Below are 15,000 nucleotides of genomic sequence, written 5' to 3'. Positions count from 1 at the left end.
TACAATATGTTAATAAATAGTTGAGAAATATTTAACAATAATCAAAATATGCAATCGAGATGTTTGATTTTCTAGACAATATCATTACCAGTCTTCATATGAACACCAGAACACGGACATAGTGATTCTAATTAATGCATCACTATCATAATTTCGTATTTACATTGAATTAAAGAATTAAGATTTTCCTTAGAGGTCTCCATCTTAATCTTCTTTCGAACCTCCTGGCTTTGATATCATTTAGCTTGAATGCTTCGTTATGACTTCTGTATCCCCCACCTCTTCAAACTTTCAAAAGATTCTTAGGCGATACCATTATTGTAAGACATGTGAAAGGACCACACATCCTCTGTAGAAGAGAGGCTTCTTGGTCTAGTGTATGAAGTGGCTGGATTCCACCGACAAACAGCAAAAGGACGAGGGGAAGGTTTCACCGTTCTCACTTATTACAAATCTTAATTGATGTTTTTATTTTTTATTTTATTTTATCATTATTTATTTATTTATTTATTTATTTATTATTATTTTTTTTAATGGACTCACTCTGCTACTGAGCAATAATTGATCCTCTTGTTAGTGCAGAATCTAAACCTCATTTAACTTCATGCCTCTCTCGAAATGTTCCTTAGTCCCTGTCTAAGATACCTTGTTAATATTTCAACAGATACCACACAATACAGAGGAGACCTCTGTATTAACTTTGATATTCGCCTTTGATAGTAGAAGTGGAGATTGAATTTTTTTTTTTTTTTCCCTTCTGTTCTCTCTCTCTCTAACCGGTGTTCTCAAAAGAATTATATTACTCTTTTTTTCATTTAGTGGTTTAAAGTTCTAGTTAATGTTTTAGATATCATTATCAAAGTAACTAAAAGACGCAGTAAATGAATTATACAACAGTGTGTCTCAACTGCAATAAATCAAGATGATATTCTTGGTCTGCTCAATGACGAAAAATAAAGCATGAAAATAAGACGATTATGAATAAGGAAATGATTAATGGAGAAACGGCAAGCACAGTAATAAATCGATGACTTGAAAGGAATATCATAGATGAACTTGTCGAAAAAAAAAAAAAAAAATAGTGTTGGAGTTTATCGAATACATTTTCTTCATAGATGAAAACGGATAATGGCCGAGAACAAACAAAAAAACACTCAAACATTCAAGGACACATGAACACACAAATATGTTAATGATGATAAAAAGGATAATAATTGGAAACTTATTGATAATAACGATAACAACAACAACAACAACAACAACAACAAAAATAAAAAATAATGATGATAAGGACAATTAGGGCAATGAAAATAATAGTAATGATAATAATGATAATGATAATAATGATAATTGAAATGATACTAACGATAATAACATATAATAATAATAATAATGGTAAGAACAATAGTGACAAACCAACAGAAACAAGAACAAATATAATGATAATATTTAAAATGATAATAATGATAATGGTAATAATGCTAATGATAATGATGATATCAATAGTATGAGAAATAATGATTATGATGATAATGCTGATCATGATTTAAAAAATATGATAATGACAATAAAATTGATAAGGATAATTGTAATGATAATGATCATAATGGTGATGATGATGAAAATGATAGTAACAATAAAAATTATGATTGATGATGGTAATTATATTGATAATGATAATGGTAATAAAAATGATACTAATAATTTTAATAATAATGGTAATAACAACGATGATAATAATGATAATAATCTCGATTATACTGATATTAATAATAAAGGATACAAAATTAATTTTACAACGATAATGATAAAGTTTAATTAGCAGGTATATGAATGTTGATAATGATGATGAACTAATAGCAATAATGATAATAACAATAACAACTTCAATGCTCTCTCTTTATCTTACACCTAAACTCTTCCTTAATCTTAATTTACTTTACTTAATTTACCTCGAATATCACAAAAATTCTTGAAACGATCTTACTATAACACAAAATGTTACCTGTCCCTCGCTCTTTACATCAAAACACGATTTGTAAGTAAGGAATAAATCTATGAATATATAGACAGCTAAATAGATAAATAGATAAATAAACTGGTCAGTTGCATGAGTCCTCCATTTGGCAGAGATTATGATAATTATGATGATATATCAACAATCATAATATGACTAACAATATTGAATATGAACAATCAATTAATCTAAAACCAGCGACCGTGCATCTACAACAGCAGTGATGATATTGTTATCGGTGCGACGAGATAAACTAGATAAGAATCATTGCTGCAATTCACCATACAAGAATCATCAGTTACCTGCTACACGACCTCTATAAAGTGTCGTTGTAAACTTCTTTTAGGCGACAGTAGTTAGCAGTGAGTATATGTATTTTCATCGTCTACCAAGTTATTTGAATTGATATAAGATCAATAATAGCTGGGGTTGAGATCCTCAGGTATTCTCATCATCCATGAATTGATTGATTCATAAAAAAAAACAAAAAACATAGGCGCAAATAACAATGTGCAATGAACTCCAACGATAGACTGCCTAAGTGCTACTTTAATTTGCTGGTTTTATTTCCCATTTATGAACTTCTGCAGCATTTCTTGTTTAATAAATTGATTTTTTATATATGGTATTTAGCTTAAAAGGTAAGGGTACATGGTTGTTCACACAGGAGACACGGATCTTGTATGCCAGCCACCGATCACAGACTTGTAATAAGTTTTACTGGTTTGCAGAAGATGTCCTGCTGTTCGGTTTCTTCCCTCAAGGTTTCCACCATCGTCCTGGGCTCCATAGGCCTTGTGAGTAACACCTTGTAAATCGTAGCTGGTTAACATTTGACATGTCCGTTATGTTCTTAAAGACAAACTTCTAGAATGTTTCTTTTCACCGGAGACAAATTGATGTACGTTAGATAGCGTTTTCTTCAAAGAATGTAATTTGTTGTTTAATCTTGAAAACTGAACATCCGTATATAAAATCATCGCCAAAGGTTATTCAAAACAAGGATGGTTATACCAACTTCAAAATATACATATATTTAGACCTCTGGTTAGAAAAAAGCTCTTCAAAACCTCTTGTAGCTGAGGGCATATGAATCACCTCTCCCTTTCCTCTTCCCAATAAAATGGATATTCATTCTTCTCTTCTCCTTCTTACTTTTATTTTAAATTTCTACTCATTTTTTCTTGAAATCTTAAAATAACAAGAATACGATTTAATCATAGATTGTAAAATACAAGTCAGTTATGCAAGGTCAAGAGAGACCAGGATACTTATGAAATCACCGGTTTTGCGAGTGCATTCCAACTGTAACAATAGATGGCACCAGGTGTAACCGCGGAAGAAGACAGAGAAGTCTCTTTGCTGCAGCAATATATTAGTACTTGGCTCCAGCCTGCGAGAATGTTCTGGTCTTCCTTCTTGGTCTCTGCCTCGATTACCCTTGCTTATATTCACTATTGCTATTGGCAAGATAAAGACAATGATAATGGTAATCATTTCCCATTTGTCGTTAAATTGATCAAGTCGCGCTTGAAGTGGCTAACTCAAGCCTGCGCGTTATTCAAAAACGTGTGTTCGACTATGGTTTGTGACGCAATTTCCAAATAAAAGTCTTTGGTACGTATGATGACTTTATTTAATCTATGTTACTCTGATGTCCACTTCTAGACTTTATAAAAGCCCTTTTGAAAGGTCTTTTGTTGAATGATAAGCACAAATAAGTAGCTGGTGTATTTTCGGCTCCCTCCACATCTACTTTAATATTCAGCTATAGCTTACGGGTTTGTCGTTCTAGTACAAAAATAATAACGTGCCACATATACAGTATCGGTTCTACTGAAACCTACCTACTATTGTCATTTGTTTTTCCAAATCTATTTGAAATACCTTTCGAAGACGGGGATAACCCGAGGAAGCCATTGTATTTGTTTACATATGTCTTACGCTTAAGCTTGACAATATCTCCGAGACAGTCGACAGCGGCTTGATTAAGATCGAGCACGATTGTGACGTCATCCAGGCTGCGCTAAAGATTTGACATGTTAAAAACAGGAAACTCGTGCTAGACCCAAGCCCAGCTCAAGATTTGGCCCGACAAAAATACGACTTTGACGTCATTCTATATTAAGAAAGAGCGTAGTTTGAGTTATTTGTTTTCGATCTTTTCGAATCCAAAGGAAGCAGAAAACTAACATAGAAATGGACCGACTTCAGAGAGAAAATATGATTTGCTTCAATGTTTCCCTTACAACTTGCTTGTAGTACTTTTTAAAATCATAAATCTCTCTGAAAACATGTTAAATACATTATATGGAAATGGTGGCATTGCGGTAATAATAACAACACTTATACCTACTTGTAAATTCTTCCTATTCTCGTTATATTAAATACTGTATCCACAAGATGAAAAATCATAACTTTTTTCACCTACATTGTTCTGACGGAACTACTCATGCAATGGAATGAAAATTATCAATTCTCATGGTCGTTTCGCGCGTTCGGGAGAGATATACAAGGACTGTAACATCCACAAGAGCCATTCCACTCTAGCTTCTACCTCCATGTGTTCGCAGGTTATCTGGCCTACTGCGATCGGCTTCACCTGCGGCTATGGATTCTACGGGACGAGTGTATGTAAGTTTACTACTCATTCTCAATTCACATACCCACACATATACACATACGCACGCGCACGCACATACACACTGCTAGAACTGTAATTTGCAAACCACGACGAGTTTATAGTACCGATCGCACTTCAAGGGAAAATCTGCATATACATGGATGAAATAATATAAAATCATAGTTTAGTTTCTTTCCAATACATCCTACTGCATGTCTTTATTCATGATACACTTGAAGGCTGGGAACAGTTTCCATGTCGCAATAATGTCGCCGTTTATTATATAGTAAGATTATTCTTTAAGCATATAGATCTATACAAAGATAAAGTAACTATAGGTTTCATTGATATTAAGTAAAGCATTTGTAAAGTCTTCTTAGCTAGGGCATTTTAACAAGTACTTTTTAATTAGCTGTTTGTCTAGTTCGAACATCCCAGGGCTCTGATAATCTAACCAGGCACCAGGAAAGTAAGTATACATTTTATTTACTTAACCTGGCAAAAATAATAAATGTTCGACGAACAACCAGTAATTCATCAAATGTATCAGTTAACATTTTTCGTTTCTTAGGTCCTGTCCAGACAGGTTAGCTCTTTTTGCAAAGATAAATGACCTTCGTAATTACGAAGTTTTGCTTGAGATTTCTCCGTCTAAAACGCCACATTGAGCAAAGTTGTGGTTCTATTCTAACTTCTCACAAGTAATAACTGCACAGCTATATGAAAATAATGTAATCAGTATGAATACACTTACCTCACAGTGAACTAACCATATCGCAATAACTCGCATTTCTTTCAGATTATGGAAATCCCGTGGGATCCATGATGCTGTCTATCATCCTCATAGGAGTCAACATCGCCTACATGTACTTGACTTCCCTCATCATCTTCAAACTCACAGTAAAGCCTTATTCTCAATAAAAGACTCATTTTTAGCAAAGCCATATTTCTAGTCACTTTTAGTAAAGTCTCATTTTCAGTCTTATTGTTTTTAGTGAAGCCATTTTCAGTAAAACCAAAATTTTACAAAAGTTTCATTTTTAGAAAAGCCTTATCTCTGAAGTCTTATTTTTCACTTGCCTTGACGGAGATGCATTTGCATTTCGATGAATAGTAGAGATGGTGATGATGATAATGATCACCATTATCATTATTATTGTTGGAATTATTATCATTATTTCTTTTCATTATTATAATTGTTGTCATTATCATTACCACTTCCAACAATAATGATATTAATGACTAAAGATGATAATAAGTGATACATATTCCATCATCATTTTTATTATCGCTGTTGCTGTTATTGGTACTATCATTGTTTTTATCATCATCCTATCATCCTCATAACATAACATTGTTATTGTTGCAATAATGATAATGACGATAGCAATGCCAATAACAATAGTAATGATGATGATAATCATGGCAATATTATATTGGTATTACTATTATGATTATTGTCATCATTATCATTATACTCCTTACTTTTTCCTTATCATTATTATCACTACTGTTGTCATTATTACTATTATCATTATTGTCGCTGTTATCATGTTGTCATTATTGATATACTAATGATGATAATAATAATGATGATGGAAATAATAATAATTATCAATATCCTCAAGTTTATCCTTATCATTCGTATCGCTTCCACTGTCCCTCTCATTACCTTTATTACTTATTTGTAGACCAGGCACTATTGTTAACGTTACTATTACGACTAACATTATATTGCTGCCCCGTAAAGCAAACGGTAACTTCTCCCAGGGAAGCAAACAGCTGACGCGTGAGGCCATCGAGTCGGTGCGGAAGAACACGGCTCGCCTGGTGGCCTTCCTCCTGGTCGGGTTCGCCGAGTGGGTGACGAGCGTCGTGTGGTTCGTCATGTACGGACTGTACTGGGATGTCATGTTCGTCTACGTCACCCTGTTCGCCTGTAGCTTCTCCTTCGTGTGGACTGTGGTGGTGGCAGCTGTGGCAGGGTCGCTCACGCACATTGTAAGGATTGCGATGTGTCTATACCTGATACTGTTCATGTTTATTACTGTAAAGGGAATAAAACGTCGACTTGATTGTTCCATTCTCTGTTCATTACAGTATGGAGAGACTGGCATGGAGGTCCCCCAGGATCAATTTCCAATGGTCGGGAATCCTCAGCAACGATTCCATCACCAGGACCCGCCCAGATACGATAGACAGGCAAGGGAACCCATCTACGCCCACCCTAAACGCAACACGTCGGGCGCTCCCGTGCACGGTCGAGTGTCACCGTGGGCGGATCACATTTAGTCACATAATATGTTATCTCTCCTCGTGACCCCACGCTAAGCACAGGATTTTTTACTGTGAGAGTATGTTTATTCAAAAGTTATTTACATGTGCCTCTTTGTTTTGTGTTTCGTGTGATGCCGCAGAGGATACGTGATATGTAAGCTACTAAACCCATTACTATAACATAAAAAAAATCGTAATTATTCCAAATTTGTTATTTTTTGCCTTTCATCAATTCATTATAACGGTAATTAAAAACATATGCTGATGTGTAAATTCAAGGTTTTACTCCTTTGGATTTAAACACTGAGATCATATGAAATTAACAAGAGCAGCAGCATTGGTGATTACGGGTAATAAAGTAATGCCTTGCATTTTAGTTTCATCGGAAAATCAACGAAATATTCGTGTTTTTCATGAATATTTTTGCAAAGGAAAAGGTGCTACAGGAAACAGCAGTCTGACGCTGTTAACCACGCACTACAAATACACCAATGAATCAGCATACCTTAATTAACTAAACTAAAAGAGTTTGTAAATTGTACAACCAATAATTCATTGTAAACGCGTGTACATTGTAGTTCTATGATTGATTTCACTGTGTGTTTTGTATTTAAAAATTCTTTCAATAAAGTATGTAAGGTAAATTTCCTTTCGTACTGTCTACCATACTACCAAATTAAGTGTAAGCTACGTATCTTACTTGTGCCATGGCCATTTCTCTCAAGCAACAGCTGGCCTTCAACCTTCTCTGGGATAAGCTACTTGGAAGTACAAGAACGTGTTATTCATTATCACCAATTGTGTAAAAAGAAACCAGAATGCGAAGCAAAGGAACTCACTTAATGTATAGACATTTACAATGAAGTACTCAGTGTTGACCATATTAGGGCGACAAAATCAGCTGATGCACAGAATATTACAAGCGGACCTTTAACACAGATGCCAACATTCTACATTGATTGCGGAGTTATGCAACATTTACCGTAACAAAGTGCCATACTACTGAGAGAGGAAAAGCATCCTTTCCGATTTTGTTTACGAACGGACTATACTTTAGGATCCATGGAAATAGATTGAACATATCGACGCCAGGGGGCATAAGTACATGCAGTCATATCTATGCATGAACTAAGGGATGTGAATCCGAAAAATATTCCTCTGGGCTTCAGTGATTATTTTCATGCTAAAGAGGTTTATTTTGGATTCCATTGATAATCTTGATGTTAGTAATTGCGGTAATTATGCAGAAATAAAAAAAGCATCAGCGACGGCCCTGAGTTTGTCTTTGACACAGTCGGAGATCCGCTTATTCAGAAAGTGTTTATAGTTATGCATGCATGTATTTACATACATATGAATACATGCACACGCATACATACAAGCACACACACAAGACACACACGACTCATAACAAACTTCCTATTTTATTTTTTTCCACAAATCTAAAATCATCTATAAACATATAATTCGAAGCTTTAATTCTTCATGTACAGTTTAGACTACAAATTGATCAAATCAAGAAAAGCAAAACACTGTCGATAAAACGGATAATATTTATACAACTAAATGAAGTTTAGTACAAAATTACAGTATATATCACAGTTGAAGCACGTAGACAAGAAACGAAGTGCGGAATGAAAGTGAACGTCTGCAAAACCGTCCAAAATTTGCTTCACCGGAGTGCAGTCAAAGGGTTAAAGAACAAGTACATTTGTAACCAGTGAGAGGTTGGAAGCAAAGACAGTTGTATCTGTAGCGAAAAGAAGAAATAATTGATAATGATAATGCGTAACAATATATACATTCATTAATACACATTAAAGACATAAACATTGCATCCATGTTACTAATATCAATTACAAGGTATGGAATGATATATATATATATATATATATATATATATATATATATATATATATATATACACATATATATTTTTTTGTGTGTGTGTGATCAGACGATAATGGTAGCATTCAGGATAAATTGATTAGTGCATCAGATAAGGATAAAAAAATAAAAACAAAAAAACAGGTTAGTGAGTTTTTCGATGGTGCTCTGTGTGGCAACGCTTTGCTGATCAGTAGGACGATCTCATACCTGGCTAGCTGTGCTTCTGTAATAGGGAGTAAGTGTTCTTTGTTAAGGACTTTACTTTATATTCCTAAGTCTTGTAGATATAGGTAACAACATGGGAATGGATAAGAATTGCATTATGGATGTAACAGTTGAACATTCAATGATCTATGTTACATTGTGGATTTTCCTTCATATACTGTATTGTGTACATTTGTCTTATTGAACTTCTTTAATAACATACTATCGTCTAGAAAAAGGAAAACATGACAATGAGGTGTGAAAAAGATTATTTAGCCAGGGTTTAGGCGACCTGCATATAGTTCTCTCTCTCTCTCTTTCTCTCTCTTGTAAGGGTCTTCATTTAAACGTACAAGTAGCTCATTTGTAGTAGTGAGAACCGTGTGTTAACTGTGAATAACTAATGTGTTTTAGAAAATGTGAATTAATAAGCTTGAAACCTGGCTAGTTCAAATTTATTCATAAATATGATTGGCGCAAATAACAGAGTGCCATGAACTCCACCGCCTAACTGGTTTATTTCCCATCATTTCGTAGTTAATAAATTGAATTCTGGCATATGGTGTTTAGCTAAAAAAAATAAGAGTACATGGTTGTTCACACAGGAGACACGGATCTTGTATGTCAGCCACTTAGCACAGACTTGTAATAAGTTTTACTGGTTTGCAGAAGATGTCCTGCTGCTCGGTTTCTTCACTCAAGATTTCCACCATCGTCCTGGGCTCCATAGGCCTTGTGAGTAACACCTTGCAAATCGTTGCTGGTTTACATTTGACATGCCCGTTATGTTCTTAAAGACAAACTTCTGGAATGTTTCTTTTCACCGGAGACAAATTGATGTACGTTAGATAGCGTTTTCTTCAAAGAATGTAATTTGTTGTTTGAGCATGAAAACTGAACATCCCTATACAAAATCATCTCCAAAGGTTATTCAAACCAAGGATGGTTAAACTATTTTTTAGATAACAATATATTTAGACCTTTGGTTATAGAAACGCCCTTCAAAAACCTCTTGAAGATGAGGGCATATGACTCACCTCCCAAAAGGTGAGTCCTTTCCTCTTCCCAATAAAATAATTATTCATTTTCCCATTCTCACTTTTATTTTTAAGTGCTACTCAATGTTTTTTCCTTGATTCCTGTGTCAAGAATACGATTTAACCATCAACTATATAAAACATGCGTGGTCAAAGACCAGGATGCGTATGAAATCACCGGTATGCATGACAGCTTCATTTGATCTATGTTACTCTCATGTCCACCTCTAAACTTTATGAGAGCCTTTTTTAAAGGTCTTTTGTTGAAAGATATACACAAATAAGTAGTACGCACACCTACTACTTCAATACACCCACTTTAATATATAGCTATAGCTTACGTGTTTGTTGTGCACCTAGCTTCTAGAAAAAAAGTAAATAAATAAATAAATAAATAAAACTTTATTTGCCCTCCAAATCTACGTGAAATAACTTTCGAAGACGGGAACAAACAGAGGAAGCCGTTGTATTTGTTTACATATGTCTGTAGGTCAGCCATGCTGCGCTCAATATTTGCCACGTCAAAGACAGGAAACTCATGCTAGACTCAAGTCTGGCTCAAGACTTAGTCAGACCAAAACGCGGTTTTGATGTCTTTCTGCACTAAGAAAGAGCTTAGTTTTATTTTTGTTTTCGAACTTATCGAATCTAAAGGAAGCAGAAAACTAACACAGGAATGGATCGACTTCAGAAAGAGAATAAGAGTTCCCTATTTTTTTTTTTTTTTTCATAGATCTCTCTAAAAACGTATTAAATGCATGTGGAAATGGTAGCACGTATATCTACTTGCAAATTCTCCCTATTCTCGTTTTATTAAGAGCTGTATTCACAAGATGAAAAATCACAACTTGAGTCACCTGTATTATTCTAACGGAACTATTCATGCAATCCAGTAAAATATATCAGTAAGTTTCGCGCGTTCAAGAGAGTTATACAAGGACTGTAACATCCACAATATCCACTCAACTCTATCTTCTACCCCCATGTGTTTGCAGGTTATCTGGCCCCTTGTGGTCGGATTCACCTGCGGCTATGGATTCTACGAGATAAGTGAATGTAAGTCAAGTACTCATTCTCAATTCGCACACACACACTCACACACACACACACGCGCGCACACACACTGCTAGAACTGTTACTCGCAAACCCCGACCAGTTTGTAGTGCCAGTCGCAGGGAAAATCTGCTTAAATGCATGTCTTGATTTATGATACACTTGAAAGCTGGCGATAACTCATGAGAACACTTTCCATATGACAATAATGTCCCCGTTTCTTATATAGTAAGATTACTTTTTAAGGAGATAGATCTGTACAAAGATAAAGTAACTACAGGTTTCATTGATATTAAGTAAAGCATTTGTAAAGTCTTCTTAGCTAGGGCATTTGAACAAATATTCTTAAATTAGCTATTTATCTGGTTCGAACATCCCAGGGCTCTAATAATCGAACCAAACACCATGAAAATAAGTATACATTTCCTTTACTTAACCTGGCAAAAATAATGAATGTTCGACGAACAACCAGTAATTCATCAAATGTATCAGTTGCCACTTTTCTTTTTTATGTTCTTATTGAGCTGATCATTATTCATTACAACTATCGTAATACAACATTTCTTAGGCTCTGTCCAGACTTTGCTCAACGGGACATAAACAGAGACAGCAAGCAAAGCTAAATGACCTTCGTAATTACGACGTTTTGCTTGAGATTTCTCCGTCTAAGACGCCACATTGAGCAAAGTTGTGGTTCTATTCTAACTTCTCACAAGTAATAACTGCACAGCTATATGAAAATGATGTAATCAGTATGAATACACATACCTTACAGTTACCTAACCATAATATCGCAATAACTATCGCATTTCTTTCAGATTATGGAAGTCAAGTGGAAAGCATACTGTCTATCATCCTCATAGGAGTCAACATCGCCTACATGTACTTGACTTCCCTCATCATCTTCAAGCTCACAGTAAAGCCTTATTATTAATAATAATAATAATAGTAATAATAATAAAATCTCATCTTTAGCAAAAACTCATATTTACTGCCTTCATTTTTAGTAAAGTCTCATTTTCAGTCTTATTGTTTTTAGTGAAGCCATTTTTTAGCAAAGCCTCATTTCAGTAAAGCCAAAATTTCATTAAAGTTTCATTTTTAGCAAAGTCTCATTTCAGTAAAGCCAAAATTTCATTAAAGTTTCATTTTTAGCAAAGCCTTATTTTTGAAGTCTTAATTTTCCACTTGCCTTGACGGAGATGTGGTGGTTGCGTAATTTCTTTTCACTTTTTCTTTAATCATTACCTGTTCTATTTCCATTTCGAATAATCGTAGAGATGATGATGATGGTAATGATCATTATTAATAATTATTATAATTACCGTTTCTGACAACGATGATAGTAATGATTAAATATAATAATAATTGGTACATATAGTTTCATCATCATTTTCATTACCGCTGTTACTGTTATTGTTATTATAATTGTTATCGCCATTATCATTAATATTATCATTACAAACATTGTTATTATTGTAATAATAATAATGACGATGGTAAGGATAACAAAAGTAATGATGATGATGATAATCATGGCAATATTATATTGTTATTACTATTATCATTATTTGCATTATTATTTTCAGCAATATCATTATTATGATCATCACAATTATACTCGTTACTATATTCCTAATCATTATTATCATTATTACTATTATCATTCTTATTATTGTTATCATTGTTGTTTTTATTATTGTTATACTAATACTACTAATAATAATGAAAATATTAATAATTATTAATATCCTCATGTTTATGATTATCATTATCCTTATCATTCGTATCGTTTCTACTGTCCATATCACCATCATTGCCTTTATTACTTATTAGTAGACCAATCATTATCGTTAACGTTACTATCACGACTGGCATTATATTGCTGCCAAGTAAACCAATCGGTAACTTCTCCCAGGGAAGCAAACAGCTGACGCGGGAGGCCATCGAGTCGGTGCGGAAGAACACGGCTCGCCTGGTGGCCTTCCTCCTGGTCGGGTTCGCCGAGTGGGCGACGAGCCTCGTGTGGTTCGGCAACGCCATACTGTTCGTCTGTAGCTTCTCCTTCGTGTGGACTGTGGTGGTGGCAGCTGTGGCAGGGTCACTCACGCACATTGTAAGGATTGCAATGTGTCTATACCTGATACTCTTCATGTTTATTACTGTAAAGGGAATAAAACGTCGACTTGATTGTCTCACACTCTGTTCATTGCAGTATGAAGAGACTGGAGGTCTTCCAGGATCAGACTCCAATGGTCGTGAATCCTCAGTAACGATTCCATCACCAGGACCCGCCCAGATACGATAGACAGGCAAGGGAACCCATCTACGCCCACCCTAAACGCAACACGTCGGGCGCTCCCGTGCACGGTCATGTGTCACCGTGGGCAGATCACATTTAGTCCCATAATATGTTATCTCTCCTCGTGACCCCACGCTAAGCACAGGAATGTTTACTGTGAGAGTATGTTTATTCAAAAGTCTTATTTACATGTTTGCTTCTTTGTCTCTCTGTCTGTTTCGCGTGAGGCCTTAGAAGATACATGATATCTAAGTTACTATCAACCCCATTACTACCGCTGTTAACCATGCACTACAGATGCACTAATAAACTAGTATGCCTTAACTATATTACAGGATTTTAGTTAATTGTAAACGCGTGAGCATTGTGATTCTATTATTTATTTCATTGTGCGTGTTTTATATATCATTATTATTTCAATAAAATATGTAAGGTGAATTTCTTTTTGTATTGTCTACATCCTCTAAAATAAGAGTAAGCTACGTATCTTCATTATGTCATGGACATTCCTCTCAAGCAACTTTTGGCCTTAATCCTTCTCTGGGTTATGCTACTTGGAAGTACAAAAAGGTGTCATTGATCATCACCAATTTTGTAAAAAGAAAGCAAAATATGAAGCAAAGGAACTCGCATAACGTATAGAAATTTACAATGAAGTATTCAGTGTTGACCATACTAGCGCGACAAAGTTAGTTGATGCACAGAATATGCACAGAGCGGAAATTTAACATTCTGTATTTATTACGGAGTTATGCAATGAATACATGTGCCGCATTATGCCTGTGGATCCGAAAAAATATTCTTCTCGCCTTCAGTTATTATTTTTATCATCTTGATAATTGCGCCTCATCATGCAGAAATCAAAAAAGCATCAGCGACTTTGATTTTTACTCAATATAAGATCCGCTTATTCAGAGTGTGTTTGCATCTATGAATACTTGTACCTACATATGAACCTACACACACGTTCTGACTCAGTGGATTACCAACTGCTGCTAGAGAAGGCTTATCCCTTATCTTTATTACTCAAAACAAATTTCCTGCTTGCTTCTTTACAGTAATCTAAAATAATCTGTATAAACACATAATTCAAACTTACAATCTTTCATATAGAGTTTAGACTATAAAATGAGAGGAAAAAAAAAACATCTTAATGAAGTTGAATATAAAATCATATATTACAGTTGAAGCAGGTAGGTAAGAAACGAAGTAATGAATAAAAGTGAACATTTATATATATAACCGGCCGAAGACAATCTGTTGTCAAAGGGTCAAAGAAAATGTTTATTTGTAACCAGTAACAAGATGGAAATATAGACAACTATAACCTATAGTAAAAAAGAGAGACAAAGAATAGATAATGACAATAATAATGCATAACAATATATTCATACATTAAATACATATTAAAACGACGTAAACATTGTATTCTTATTACTGATACCAGTTACAACATAGGAAATTATGATATATGTTTTTTTTTTTTTTGTGTGTGTGACCAGACTGTCATGATATCATTCATGATAAATGGATGGGTGTATCAGATAAGGGAGATATGACAATAAAGATAAGGGTAATCATATTTTCGATGGTTTAA

General features: G+C 34.5%; 1 protein-coding gene across 5 annotated transcripts in view; it reads left to right on the top strand.

Annotated features, from left to right (window-relative positions):
• Positions 1 to 2,280: 2,280 nt before the first annotated feature.
• The window catches only part of LOC122248125 (uncharacterized), a 19,029-nt gene continuing 6,309 nt past the window's right edge, over positions 2,281 to 15,000 (top strand). Inside the window, exons 1-6 of one of the 5 annotated variants that reach the window (XM_086547561.1) lie at positions 2,287 to 2,379; positions 2,749 to 2,814; positions 4,591 to 4,651; positions 5,440 to 5,540; positions 6,411 to 6,641; positions 6,741 to 7,561. In XM_086547561.1, coding sequence (XP_086403687.1) covers positions 2,752 to 2,814; positions 4,591 to 4,651; positions 5,440 to 5,540; positions 6,411 to 6,641; positions 6,741 to 6,932 — 648 coding nt within the window. In that variant the 5' untranslated portion in view covers positions 2,287 to 2,379; positions 2,749 to 2,751 and the 3' untranslated portion in view covers positions 6,933 to 7,561. Of the gene's footprint in view, positions 2,380 to 2,748; positions 2,815 to 4,590; positions 4,652 to 5,439; positions 5,541 to 6,410; positions 6,642 to 6,740; positions 7,562 to 8,952; positions 9,043 to 9,680; positions 9,747 to 11,043; positions 11,105 to 11,919; positions 12,018 to 14,970 lie in introns of those variants that run through there. The other 4 variants (XM_086547564.1, XM_086547562.1, XM_086547563.1 and 1 more) reach the window with 4 other exon arrangements.

Source organism: Penaeus japonicus, unplaced genomic scaffold (genome assembly GCF_977035675.1).
Source record: "Penaeus japonicus unplaced genomic scaffold, GWHDUDI00000001_assembly GWHDUDI00000019, whole genome shotgun sequence".
In the NCBI taxonomy this organism is placed as follows: Eukaryota; Metazoa; Arthropoda; class Malacostraca; order Decapoda; family Penaeidae; genus Penaeus; species Penaeus japonicus.
This window is presented reverse-complemented; position numbering and strand designations above follow the sequence as displayed.